General features: G+C 39.1%; 1 protein-coding gene across 1 annotated transcript in view; it reads left to right on the top strand.

Moving 5' to 3' along the window:
* The window catches only part of C13H6orf132 (chromosome 13 C6orf132 homolog), a 45,006-nt gene that overhangs the window by 13,874 nt on the left and 16,807 nt on the right, over window positions 1-14,325 (top strand). Inside the window, exons 2-3 of the mRNA XM_033918437.1 lie at window positions 6,559-6,659; window positions 14,128-14,200. Of these exons, the coding sequence (XP_033774328.1) occupies window positions 6,559-6,659; window positions 14,128-14,200 (174 nt within the window). The remainder of the gene's footprint in view (window positions 1-6,558; window positions 6,660-14,127; window positions 14,201-14,325) is intronic.

The raw sequence follows: 14,325 nt of genomic DNA on the forward strand, positions 1-14,325 counted from the left end.
TGCCTTGTTGTGTTGAAGGCATGATGGACACTTTTTTTTCTGCACAGAGGGGAGGAGGCAGAGAAATTTCCCAAAGTGCTCAGAGTCTGGAACTGACCAATGGGGTAGAGGTTCCACTTTGCTGAGGTATGAAGAACACAAAGCAGGTTTCAAGAACACAGGCGAGAAGAGGTCACATGCAACATGTAGCCAATGAGCACGACTAAGCAGGAAGTATCTTAAATCTGCAAGTGATTGTAAACATGCCCATATGGTGCTGGGGGAAGACCAAGATACCTTAGTCAAATCTTCATTCTTCTGTCTTCCTCAATTGATTTTCAGTTTGTAGCCCCTCCCCCACTTAGGTTTTGATGATTAAACTCGGTGGTTTTGACCTCCACAGTGCCACCCCTCCCAGAAAAATCCAGTATAACGGCATAATTATGTCTTGCCCTTTTCTCCCTTGCATAGAGAATTTTGGCTTCATTTCCAGGATGTTGCTTTTACCCTTCGTTTGTTCAGCATCAAGTGTCCTCTTTGATATGAAAGTTGGCAACTATGAATGGCCAATCCTCTCTGTACTCATCTTTCCACTTTGTTTTGAGCTCACTTCCAGCTCTTTGTCTATTGTTTAGATGTCATCGCTGCAGTCTGGTCTCTGCCCTTGCTTCAAGTACCTAGTTCGCCTTTGCAGCATGTGTCTGGGGCAGCTTAAGAAGCAATTCCTAATAAGCTATAGTCAAAAAGAACAGGCCCAAGAACCGAACCTTTAGGCACACCACTGGTGACATCCCTTTCCTCAGAGCGATCTCCATTGACCACTACCCTCTGTCACCTTCCACTCAACCAATTCCTGACCCAGTCCGTCACTTTTAGGCCCATACCTAGGGTACTCAGTTTATTTATTAAATGCCTGTGTGGGCTGCGTATGAGAATTTACAGGTATACCCACTGCCCCCATGTCTTTTGCTCGACCTTTCAACTTTTTAGCTGCTATTTCCCTCCATTTAGAACAAGGTTAGCACAGTGAGGAACTCCAGAGCGATTTGTGTCGGTTAGAAAAATGGGCGGAGAAATGGCAGATGAAGTTCAACGTGGAGAAATGCAAGGTAATGCATTTAGGCAGTAAAAATAAGGAATACGAGTACAGAATGTCAGGTGCAACTCTGGGAAAAAGTGAACAAGAAAGGGATCTGGGTGTACTGATAGATAGGACCCTGAAGCCGTCGGCACAATGCGCGGCAGCGGCAAATAAGGCAAATAGAATGTTGGGCATGAGAAACAAAGGAATCTCGAGTAGATCGGAGAAAGTTATAATGCCGCTTTATAGGGCAATGGTCAGACCCCACTTGGAATACTGCGTCCAACATTGGTATCCCTACCTAAAGAAGGATATAAAACTGCTGGAGAGGGTGCAGAGAAGAGCAACCAAACTAGTGAAGGGTATGGAGAAACTGGTATATGAGGATCGACTTAAAACACTGGGATTGTTCTCCCTTGAGAAAAGGAGACTGCGTGGGGATATGATCGAGACCTTCAAAATAGTGAAAGGAATCGACAAAATAGAGCAGAGATTATTTACATTGTCCAATTTGACACGGACAAGAGGACATGAAATGAAGCTAAGGGGGGACAAGTTCAGGACTAATGTCAGGAAGTTCTGCTTCACACAGAGAGTGGTTGACATTTGGAATACTCTCCCAGGGGAGATTATTGCGGAATCGACAGTCCTAGGCTTCAAAAGCAAACTAGATGCATATCTCTTTGAGAGAGGCATATAAAGATATGGTTGGCTATAAAATAAGCCAGGTGTATACCTGGCAGGGCCTCCGCGTGTGCGGATCGCCGGACTTGATGGACCGAAGGTCTGATCCGGAGATGGCGCTTCTTATGTTCTTATGACATTTTTACCTGTGGTAAGTTACAGGACCAAATATACCATTCAGATTTTCTGATTTTGTGCCTATGGAGGGAATAGTTGATGTCTTTGGCAAGTGCCTTTGCACATGTACAGACCAACGTAAGGAGGAATTTTTACAGCCAAGAGAAATTGTACTACCTCAGGCATTCGTGGTATGTTGAGTGGGCACTCTTTGAATTTGGAATTTCAAACATGAAGTTATTGTATTAAGTACGTATTGTAGGCTATTGTAGTTCACTCGCTCCAAACACTCGCACAAAGAAAGGTTCGTTTCTTGAACAACATCGATAAAATCTGGAAAAGAGATTAGGGGACATAAGAACATAAGAAGTTGCCTCTGCTGAGGCAGACCAGAGGTTCATCTCGCCCAGCGGTCCGCTCCCGCGGCGGCCCTTCAGGTCCATTGCCTGAGCAGTGGTCCCAGACTATCCCTATAACCTACCGCTACTCCTATCTGTACCCCTCAATTCCTTTATCCTCTAGGAACCTATCCAAACCTTCTTTGAAGCCTTGTAACATGCTCCAGCCTATCACAGCCTCCGGAAGCGCGTTCCATGTGTCCACCACCCTCTGGGTGAAAAAGAACTTTCTGGCATTTGTTTTAAACCTGTCCCCTTTTAATTTCTCCGAGTGCCCCCTTGTACTTGTGGTTCCCCATAATCTGAAAAATCTGTCCCTGTCTAAATTTTCTATACCCTTCAGGATCTTGAAGGTTTCTATCATGTCTCCTCTAAGTCTCCGCTTTTCCAGGGAGAACAGCCCCAGCTTTTTCAGTCTGTCAGTATATGAGAGGTTTTCCATACCCCTTATCAGTTTAGTTGCTCTTCTCTGGACTCCCTCAAGTACCGCCATGTCCTTCTTGAGGTACGGCGACCAGTACTGGACACAGTACTCCATATTTCAGAAGTTTCAGAAGAGCGCTCAGTGATCAATACTTATTGACTGTTCCTTCACTTAAATCCATCAATACCTGTAGACTACATTTTTTCAGTTACGGCTCCTCGACTGTGGAATTCCTTACCTATTTCTATATGGGAAGAGAGACATATAGATAGATTCAAGGGCAAGTTGAAGGGCTTTCTTTCTAAAGATGCTTTTGACTGTTGGAACCCTTACCCTCTCTTTTACGAAGGTGCGCTACACGTGATAAATATTAGCATGCGCTAAACGCTTAGCGCACCTTATTAAAAGAAGGCCTTAGTCAAGACCGCACTTTATTTTAGATTCCCGCTTTTAGCCCAACTTTAGATTTCAGATTTTTTTTAAACCTCTCCTTGTGTTGATCCCCTTAACTGTCTTATTTTCTGTCAATTAATGTATTTCTAATCCCGGCCTTTCCTAGTGGTTCCGTCAGTCTAGTAAGTCATGTTTGTAGCATTTGTATTTTCCCCTTATACGTTGTTTAAAATTATTTTAGTATTGGACATTGCCTTGAATATATGATTAGGCGATTAGACAAATTTTTAAATAAACTTGAAACCCCTCCTCTGTTTTCGCCTCGCTGAGAGTAACTGCAGAAATCCACCTTCAAATTTCACGGTGACTTCTCTTCCCTTCCCTTTTGTTCCACTCCCTCACTTCTCCAACCTTTTTGCTTTTATTGTAACCTCTCCTTTCTTTATCCCCCTTATACTAAACTAAACTAAACCTTAAGTTTATATACCGCATCATCTCCATAAAGATAGAGCTCAGCATGGTTTACAGGTAATTCAATAAATGAGGGAAGGACATAATAAGAAATTAGAGGTTACGAAGAGGATAGCTAGCTTTACGTTTTCAATAGACAGCTTTACGTTTTGGAGAAAAGCCAGGTTTTCAGATGCTTTCGGAATAATTGAAATGAGCCGAGGTTCCGCAGCGGGGCAGGGAGGTTGTTCCAAAGCTCAGTGAATTTGAAGAAAAGGGATTTCCCTAATTTACCTGCAAACATGACGCCTTTTAATGAGAAAAAGAAAGAGAGAAAAAAAAGGAGAAAAAAAGGAGAGAGAGAAAAAAGAGAGAGAGGAAGAGAGAGAGAAAGAAAAAAAAAAACAAAGAGAGAGAGAGAGAGGAATAGAGAGAGAAAAAGAAGAGAGGAAGAGAGAAAGAAAAAAAGTGAGGAAGAGAGAGAGAAAAAAGAGAAAGAGAAAAAAAAGAGAGGAAGAGAGAAAGATAAAGAAGAAAGAGAGAGGAAGAGAGAGGAAGAAAAATTAAACTAAACTAAACCTCAAGTTTGTATACTGTATCATCTCCATAAAGATAGAGCTTGGCACGGTTTAGAAGTAATTCAATAAATGAGGGAAAGACATAATAAGAAATTAGAGGTTACGAAGAGGATAGCTAGCTTTACATTTTCAATAGATAGCTTTACGTTTTGGAGAAAAGCCAGGTTTTCAGATGCTTTCGGAATAATTGGAATGAGCCGAGGTTCCGCAGCGGGACAGGGAGGTTGTTCCAAAGCTCAGTGAATTTGAAGAAAAGGAATTTCCCTAATTTACTTGCAAACATGACGCCTTTTAATGAGAAAGAGAGAAAAAAAAGAAGAGAGAGAGAAAGAGAGAAAAAAAAGGAGAGAGAGAAAAAAGAGAGAGAGGAAGAGAGAGAGAGAGAGAGAGAGAGAAAAAGAGAGAGAGAGAGAGGAATAGAGCGAGAAAAAGAAGAGAGGAAGGGAGAAAGAAAAAAAGAGAGGAAGAGAGAGAGAAAAAAGAGAAAGAGGAAGAGAGAAAGATAAAGAAGAGAGAGAGGAAGAAAAATTAAACTAAACTAAACCTTAAGTTTATATACCGCATCATCTCCATAAAGATAGAGCTCGGCACGGTTTACAGGTAATTCAATAAATGAGGGAAGGACATAATAAGAAATTAGAGGTTATGAAGAGGAGAACTTTACGCTTATACCTGTTTTTGTTTTTGTGTATTGCCTCTCTTGTTATGTCTTTTTAATTTTTTTTTTTTTTTAATATATTTTATTGTAAACCACTTAGACTAACTGTGGTTGTATTTGTGGTATAGGAAACCCCCACAACTTTGTGGTTCGCGAATCGCGGACTCAGTAATTTGCGGTATTTTCCAAGTGCCTCTTCCTGGCACTAAAGTGAGGCTACACCAATCGGGAGTTGCTTTGACACGCTATCTGGCGTGTCAAAGCAACTCCTGATTGGTATAGCCTGACTTTAGTACCAGGAAGAGGTGCTCGGAAAATACTGAGAATGATTTTTAGCGCATACCGGCGCCCCAGCTGCCCCTCTCCTGCCTTCGATCAGCTTTTAAACCGCAATTGTGGTTTTTCAAAATTTGCGGGTGTTCCTGGAACGGAACCCCACGAATTTCAGGGGAGCACTGTATATGAAATAAATTGAAACTTGAAACCATTGCATAATTTGACTCAAACAATGTGCAGTCTTATTACCGGGTGACTCAGAGAGAGATAAGCGATCACAATAGCTTTAACATTGCTCTCAGGATACCTTTCTCGTGGAAAAAAAAATCTTGCTTACATTTTCTGCATACCTTCAAGGTTAAAACCACTAAGAAAGCTTACTCCTTCCAGGTAGGAGGGCAGTGCCTTTATGTACAGGGTGTGTGGAGTCATGTGGAAGTCTGTTTCTGGAAACTATCATGCCGGATGGGTGTTTGTGTCCCTTTTTTTATTTTGAAAAACTTTAACCTGCCATGAAGATTTGTATAATGCCTACTTTCACTTTGACAAAATATATTTTACTGGTGTTTTGGCAGCATTTCCTCTCTCCTCCTGCACCTTTTGTCCAAGCCTGTCTGGGTTAGTTCATGTGCCCTGACTAGGGTTAGATATTCAAAAGAGGTTGAAATAACACAGTGCTAAATTGAAGGAAAAGAATCTCAGAAATCCACATCAGAAATCACATGATAGCAATCATTGTGTTAATGGTAGACCTAGAGAATGACACGGTGGTAGTTACCCGCAGCTAGCCGAGGGTAACCCGCTGAAATGGTGGGGGGGGGGGGAGTGCTCACTGCGGGCATGGGGACAAGGCCATCCACCACCCTGCAGAGCGGTGAATGGCTTTCTCCCCGCAGTTAAGGGAGGGAAGGTGCACGTTCGCCGATCGCACGCGGCCCCCTCCCCCTTACCTTTGCGACACTTTAGAAAAGAAACTTACTGAAGCCTGTGCCTGCAGTTGCGTGTGTGTGTGGGCAGAAACTTCTCCTCTGACACAAGAGATTGTCTCCAGCTTACCATTTTCCTCATTTTGTGTTGCATAGACCATCAAGAGAAACTTCTACTTATTTGCTTATCCAAAAATGGATGGGTGTAGATATAAGACTTTCTTAGATAGGACCCTAGCATTTCAAGCTGGTAGGCAACAATCTTGGTTATGTAATGTATTCAGCAAGCTATGTTATCGGAAATTAATTAAGACCACTTTGTTCGATAAGTTTATTACTTAACGAGAGTTTTATTACTGAAATTCTATTTTACAAATATTTGCATTTTGTACTGTATTATTGTATTTCGCTCTTTTTAGTGTAAACCGCCTAGAACTTTTGGTTATGGCGGTATAAAAGAATAAAGTTATTAGTATTATTATTATTGCTGGCAGAAGAGTAATAAAAGATGAAGATGAGGTTAAATAAGGCTCATAAAACTGCAATTTCTGCCTCACTTTTGATTACTTTTTCTTTTCTTTTTTTATCGCACAGATACGGCGTTTGCATCGTTTTCATTTGGCGACGATGATTCTGGATCTGCAACGCTTAGAAACCGACCTCGGGTCCGACCCTTCCTACAGTTCTCTCCTAGTGTAAGTAGACCCCCTCCCCCGACTATTTCGCATTTCTATAGCGCTGGTAGGCCTATGCAGCACTGTACAACAGCATATTTAAGAGCCGGTCTCTGCTCAGTAGAGCTTACAATCTAAATTAACAGTCAACAGGACAAGCAGGGGCTTAGGGAGTTACTCAGGGTGCATTGGGTGAGGGCTTTTTTTCTCTGGATTTGAATAGTTCCAGGGATGGAGCTTGACGTCCTGACTCAGTTTATCCCAGGCGTAAGGTGCAGCAAGAGAGAAAGGGCGCAGTCTGGAGTTGGCAGTAGAAGAGAAGGGTACAGTAAAGAGAGTTTGCCTGATGAATGGAATTCCCGGGGAGGAGTCTAGAGAGAGACAAGAGAGGAGAGATATTGAGGAGCTAAAGAGTGATTAAAAAAAGAGATGGTTAACTAAACCAAACCAAAACTTAACCTTATATACTGGGTCTTTAACCAAAGGAAGCTCGACGCAGTTAACAATAAATTTTAAAAAAATAAAGTAAACTGAAATACAAGAGAGTTGGTTTTCAAAATGTTTAGCGAATAAAAAAGTTTTTAGAAGTTTACAGAAGAGTTGGAAGGAATTGGGACACCTCAAAATTAGGGGAAGTTCATTCCATAATTGGGGAAATTTAAACGCCAGAGAGCTGCTAAAATTCTTAACTCCTTGAATTCCTTTCCTAGAAGGAAGAGAAAGTTTAAATCGATGAATACCTCTTGCATATGAAAATCTATAAACATTCCATAGCAGAAGAATAAGAGGAGCAAAGATACCATGTAAAATCTTAAACAATACATAAACACTTAAAACTGAATTCTAAAATAAACCGGGAGCCAATGAAGAGAGAAAAGCAAAGGAGTCACATGGTCGAATTTGCTCTTTCCATAGATCAACTTTGCAGCGGTATTCTGAATCAATTGTATTCTTTGAAGGCAGTTCTTAGACTAAGAATGTTATAATGCCCCCGTATCGCTCCACGGTGCGACCTCATTTGGAGTATTGTGTTCAATTCTGGTCTCCTTATCTCAAGAAAGATATAGTAGCACTAGAAAAGGTTCAAAGATCGACCAAGATGATAAAGTGGATGGAACTCCTCTCGTATGAGAAAAGACTAAAACGGTTAGGGCTCTTCAGCTTGGAAAAGAGACGGCTGAGGAGAGATATGATTGAAGTCTACAAAATCCTGAGTGGAGTAGAATGGGTACAAGTGAATCAATTTTTTGCTCAGTCAAAAATTATAAGACTAGGGGACACTCGATGAAGTTACAGGGAAATACTTTTAAAACCAATAGGAGGCAAGTTTTTTTTCACTCAGAGAATAGTTAAGCATTGCCAGAAGTTGTGGAAAGAGCAGATAGCGTAGCTAGTTTTAAGAAAGGTTTGGACTATTTCCTGGAGGAAAAGTCCATAGTCTATTATTAAGACATGGGGGAAGCCTTTGCTTGCCCTGGATTGGTAGCATGGAATGTTGCTACTCTTTGGGTTCCGTAATCTTGCTATTCCTTGGGATTCTGTATGGAATGTTGCTACTCTTTGAGATTCTACAATCTTGTTACTCTCTGGGATTCCGGAATCTTGCTATTCTTTGAGATTCTGTTTGGAATGTTGCTACTCTTTGGGTTTTGGCCAGGTATTAGGGACCTGGATTGGCAACCGTGAGAACGGGCTACTGGGCTGGATGGACCATTGGTCTGATCCAGTAAGACTATTCTTATGTTCTTATGTAAAAGACACGTGGGAAGTCACTGCTTGCCCTGGAATGTTGCTACTCTGGGGATTCCGGAATCTTGTTACTCTTTGGGGATTCTATTTAGAATGTTGCTACTCCTTGGGTTTTGGCCAGGTTCTAGGGACCTGGATTGGCCACCGTGAGAACGGGCTACTGGGCTTCGTGGACCTGTGGTCTGACCCAGAAAAGCTATTCTTATGTTCTTATAATACACTTGTAGATAAATAAGAGGAGTTTGAACTGCATACAGAGGTGGATGGGGAGCCTGTGAAGTGACTTGAGGAGAGGGGTGATGTGAGCAGCATTCTGAATGGATTGAAGGGGAGAGAGATGGTTACGCAGGAGGCCAGTGAGAAGCAGATTGCAATAGTCTAGGCGAGAGGTGATGAGGGAGTGGATAAGGGTTTTGGTAATAATAATAATAATAACAGTTTATATACCACAGGACCGTGAAGTTTTATGCGGTTTACAATGATTAGAAATGTTACAGATTGAATGAATAAACAAAGTACAGATTTAGTGACAAGTGGTTCTTGCGCTCGGTTGTTAAGGACTAAGATTGAATAGGTTGGTTTCCTAAGTATTTCAGGAATAGATGTGTTTTCAGGCGTTTCCTGAATTCTCCAAAGGTAGTAGGCACAAGCAATTGTTCAAGGAAAGATCTGCTATCCTGGTCACTAACTAGTTCCTAGACAAATCAGGGAGAACATGTCAAGATTGGACCTAAACTTACTGGAATTTGGAAGCAGGCATCTTCCTTAAAGTCAGTTTGAATACACTTCCCCCTCCCCATTCGCGGTTTCTGCACTCGCGATTTCACATAATCGCAATTTTTTTCTAGGGAGGGGGAAAATTTTAAAACCCATATTTTTTACCTCATGCCGCCTTCCCGGCCTTACCTGGTGGTTTAGCAGGCTTTCGGGACAGGAGCAATCTTCCTACACTCCTGCCCCGTGCAGATCGCCATGAGGAAATGGCTGTAGGGAGTTCCCGTCGTGGTCGACTACAAGCTGGGCCAGGAGTCCTACACGCTCGGCAAGTGTTTTTGTGACCGGATCTCAGACATTCTTCGGAAGTGAAGAGATTGTGTTGCTGTGAATCGTACGGGAATACCAGCCCCAAGGTGCAATCCCACCACCTCAGCAGGCTATACGAGCTAGGTATGGTTGCATGGAAAGGAAATAAAGAAAATTTTTTTAAAAAAAGTCCGAGTACATGACTTCCAGGCCGAACCAATATTTAAATCAATAGAAAATGGTATCGGGGATACATTGTTCTGGCCTGAATATGAACGAATTAAGGACGTTGGCCATGATAGAGCAGCCTCTGAATGATTTCTATGGTATGGGGCATGAGTGAGTTCTCTGGGATTGGAGAGGAGGATGCAGAACTATAATGGACTTTCTACAGGCCCTTTAGGAAAATATAGAAACTAATTGATGACATAGATTCCTGCATCATACACTGGGAAGTTGAAAGGTGTATAAGATATGTACTCATATTTATGATTCTGTTAGCACTTTGACATTTACTTATTTTTAATTCATCAAATTTTTGTGGATAGAATAGTGAAAGTCCTAGTTAATGATTTGAAATATATTTCTATACTGTTGCCATAATATTAAAAAGCAGGATCCTTAATTATTCATATTAAATTACTAATTTTTAAATAATTTTATAGATATGATGAAGAATGTATAAATTGACTCTATTTCTTAGGTAATTAATTATTTATATGAATAACATATTTAGTATATATTTTTTTATTATATGATTTGATAACGTTAATATATTCTATGGAGTATTTATTATTTAAAGAAAATTTTAGTACATTTCATGATAAGTGTTTAAATGGAATTCTTAACGTTATGATTTATCATAATTAGTAAGATTAAAGAATATAAATTGTCATATTGAAGGGGAATACATAGAGAATTCCTATGTATTTAAGATAATTATATTAATTTAAAGGATACAATGAAACATTTATTTTTACACCTGGTTATGGAAATAGTTTAATTTAGAGATTTATGTAATATGATGGAAAATAACTATTTTAATCAATTATAGTATTAACAGAAATTATATGGATGAAAGTTTGAAAGAATTTTATAAATTTATAATTCAGTGGAATTCCTAGATGTAAGAGATTTGATGTATTGTAATATTGTAATGCATTTATGGTTTTGCAATTAATGTAATATTTTTAAAAGAAAGGGTAAAGGAAATTCTAAAGTATTTTTATATTTAGATTGATATTGTAAACATAAGGTAATTTATAATATACATTTCTTTATTAAAATGAATTATGTAGATTTCTATGTAATAGGTTTGGGATAAAATTAAAGGAATAATTAAGGGGGGTTAATATATTGTTTGATTGTTGTGTATAGTGAAAAGTAATAGTGAAGTAGGATACTTGGGGGAGGGGGTGGGTGGCTGGTCTGACCTTATGTTATCACAATATAAGAGAGGGAGGGTTATAGGAGGGAGAAGGGGAGGGATTTTGTAATCTTATAAATATAAAATTTATGGACTTAAGGGAAAGGGAGGATGCTATATATTGTAAATTAAGGGAGAAAAGTTTTATGCAGGAAAATTATAAAAAGATGATGTATTTGTTGAAGTTCAAGTGTCATAGGAAAAATTATCTTAATGGAGCTTAAATTATTTTCGTTAAAAGTTAATGGCCTCAACCATCCAATAAAAAGGAAGAAAATTATTTTGTTCTTTAAACAGCAGAATATAGATATATGCTACATCCAAGAGACTCATTTATCAGCTATAGAGTCCAAAAAGCTAGAAGGAGGTTGTATAAAACATTGTTTTTTTGCCCCAGCTGTTAAGAAAAAAGCAAGTGTAGCAATATTAGTGAGTAACAAATGTAATGCTACGTTTAAGTTGATTGCCTGATCCTGCAGGAAGATGGATACATGTAGACATGAGCATGGGAAATACTACCATGGCGCTATTCAATGTATATGCACCAAATTCGAACCAGATTGAATTTTTAAAATCTCTACAACAATTGATGTTACCACTGGCTGCTTCTAAATTAGTTGTACTAAAGTGAATTCAGGGATATAAAGTTGATAGACACAAAGCCAGAAAAACTATGATAAACACCGAAGAGAACTGGCCTGTATAGATAACTAACCTATGAAGGGTGATCAAACAAATTTATAAAAAAGCTCAGAGATACAAAACTCTGAAGGGAAGGTTATGAGACCTCCCTTGGAGAAAGAGTTTACCTTCCAGTCATAGTCCTTTTATGAAAAATCTTTGATCACTTCCTTCAAAGGTATATATGAAAAATTAATCTCTAAAAACTTCAAAAAAATGTCCAAACAAGGTACTGCCTTTAAAATTGCAAACGTGGTTTGTTATCAGATGGGTATGTTGCCGATTTATTTTCAAGGGTCCTTTTATAAAAAATTAAATAGCATTCTTATAAAATTTATTTGGCTGGGTAAAACTCCTAGAGTTGCTTTGGTATCTTTACAAAGATCAATTTCAGAGGGAGGGGTAAACTTTCCCTATATCAATCCTATATTTTGCGCTAGGGTATGTATTGGATCCTCCCAGAGCTCATGGAAAAATTCCCAGATTGGTTGTGGTTAGAATGGCAACTCATGTCTCCTTTGCGCCTTTGTCATGTGCTCAGTATTAAAATGCCTAGGTACAGTAAAGATAATAAAATATTAGCTGATACATGGAAAACATTGCATTATGTAAGTAATTTAACAACTATTCCAATTTGCAAATCTACAAATCAATCTATTTGGCTAAACTCCAAGATTCAAATTGGCAGAGAAAAGGTCACCTGGAAGCATTGGATGAGAGCAGGAATACGTTTATTGGATGATGTTATCTCTAATGGTAAACTGCTTGAGTTTTCACAGTTGCAATATAAATATGGCCTTAATAAATCAGAAAGTTTTAGATGGTTGAAATTGAAGCAGGTTAATGAATGCAACAGATAAAGGAACAAAAATAATGCTTCAAATACCTTATTAACCTAGAATGGTGCTCATTCTAGAATGGAGCACCATTCTAGGTTAATAAGGTATTTGAAGCATTATTTTTGTTCCTTTATCTGTTGCATTCATTAACCTGGTCCTTCAGGAACATATTTTTTGACCTAATTCCCCAGCTGTTTATATTGAAATTGAAGCAGGCCATTCAGGCTGGGTTCCCTGAGTGGAAAAATCGTAAAGATCAATATAGTATGGAGTTCTTATGCTTTCAGGCGGACTTCCTGGGTCACCAGGCTGCTCAGTGGTATAAAATATTATCTGGACTTCTTAAAAAGAAACCAAACATTGGTCTGAAAGACATTTGGAACATTGAGATCAAGTATCAAATTTCTGCATCTCAATGGACACAAATTTGGACTTGGAGGATGAGATGTACAATGTCAGCATCTATGAGACAAACATGTTTTTTTTCTGTTGCATAGAGCATTATGGACCCCTGTTCAGTTACAAAAATTGGATAGCTCTAAGTCTAATAAATGTTGGCACTGTCATCTTGAAGCAGGGACTTTAGATCATTTGTTATGACTTTTTGGAAATCAGTTTGGGACCAAGTTAATTGTTTATTAGATAACCCATTGGCATTATCATATGATACTGTGCTGATTGGTATGGCAATGAGAGAAAAAAGTCAGATTTCTTCAAATAACAAATTATTGTTTATAATGACTGGAGTTGCCATTCAACAAATTACTTATAATTGGAAGAACTGGAGTAGACTAAATTATAATTTTTGGTGGAATTCCCTATGTCATATATATAAAATAGAAATATATATTGCAATACAGCGAGTGTGTTTTAGGAAATTTCAAGATGTGTGGGAGCCATTAACAAAATATTGTACTGATTAGATGACATTTTTTCCCTTAATTTACAGGTTCAATTATGAGGGGGGTGGGGGGATAATTTTATGATTTTATTATTATATATTGTACAACGTATTTGATTATATAATAGAAAGGGGTGGGAAGGGTAGAAGATAATAGCACATTATTGTGATATATTTATGATTAATTTGTTTTAGCATATTGATACACTTATTGTATGTTTAAAAATGAATAAAGATTTTTTTTTTTTTTTAAAGAATTTTATAAATAAATAAGTCTGGGGAAAAAAGTAAAACCAGGACTGGATAAACTTATCCTGAAAAAAATATTACCAGTTGGCAAGCCCAAATTTGGCAAGACCTGGCCCTCTCTGCATCTTCTTTTGGGCTTCTCAGGTTTTGTGCAGAGTGGGCTTTTCTGTGTGAGATCCCATACTCATGATTCATACTGTGAGCCACTGGGGGAAGTGTTAGGTTAGGGCAGGGGTGGGCAACTCCAGTCCTCGTGGGCCAGAATCCAGTCGGGTTTTCAGGATTTCCCCGTTCTATTTGCATGCATTGCTTTCAATGCATATTCATTGGGGAATCCTGAAAACCCGACTGGATTGTGGCCCTCGAGGACCGGAGTTGCCCACCCCTGGGTTAGGGTCTCAAGAGTTGCTGAGCTGGTAGATTTCAAGAAGGGCTGGAGCTAGACAAAGGAGTGTGTAGAGAGGTGCAAGGTTAAAGGTTTACCTAGAGCACCAAATATTCTTGCACTGGCCTTGATGACCATAAAAAAGCAACTCCTCCCCTTCCCACACATCTATCCTTCTAAACAGCCTACATTTTGCTGATAGATCCTACCACTTACTTCACTTTGTCATTTTTCAGAACCACGAGACCCATGGACTGGCTATTCCAACTCCATCAGTTCCGATGAGTTTTGCTGATAATATTTCTCTGGGTAAGCCGTTGATCTTTTTGAACCTAGAGTTGATCACCGTTTTTCCTTGTTTTGTTGAAGCTATCAGCTGAATAAATAAATGCAAAATCCCAAAAAAATAATTACTGGTCATATGAACAGGGTTA

Source organism: Geotrypetes seraphini, chromosome 13 (assembly GCF_902459505.1).
Source record: "Geotrypetes seraphini chromosome 13, aGeoSer1.1, whole genome shotgun sequence".
Lineage (NCBI taxonomy): Eukaryota > Metazoa > Chordata > Amphibia > Gymnophiona > Dermophiidae > Geotrypetes > Geotrypetes seraphini.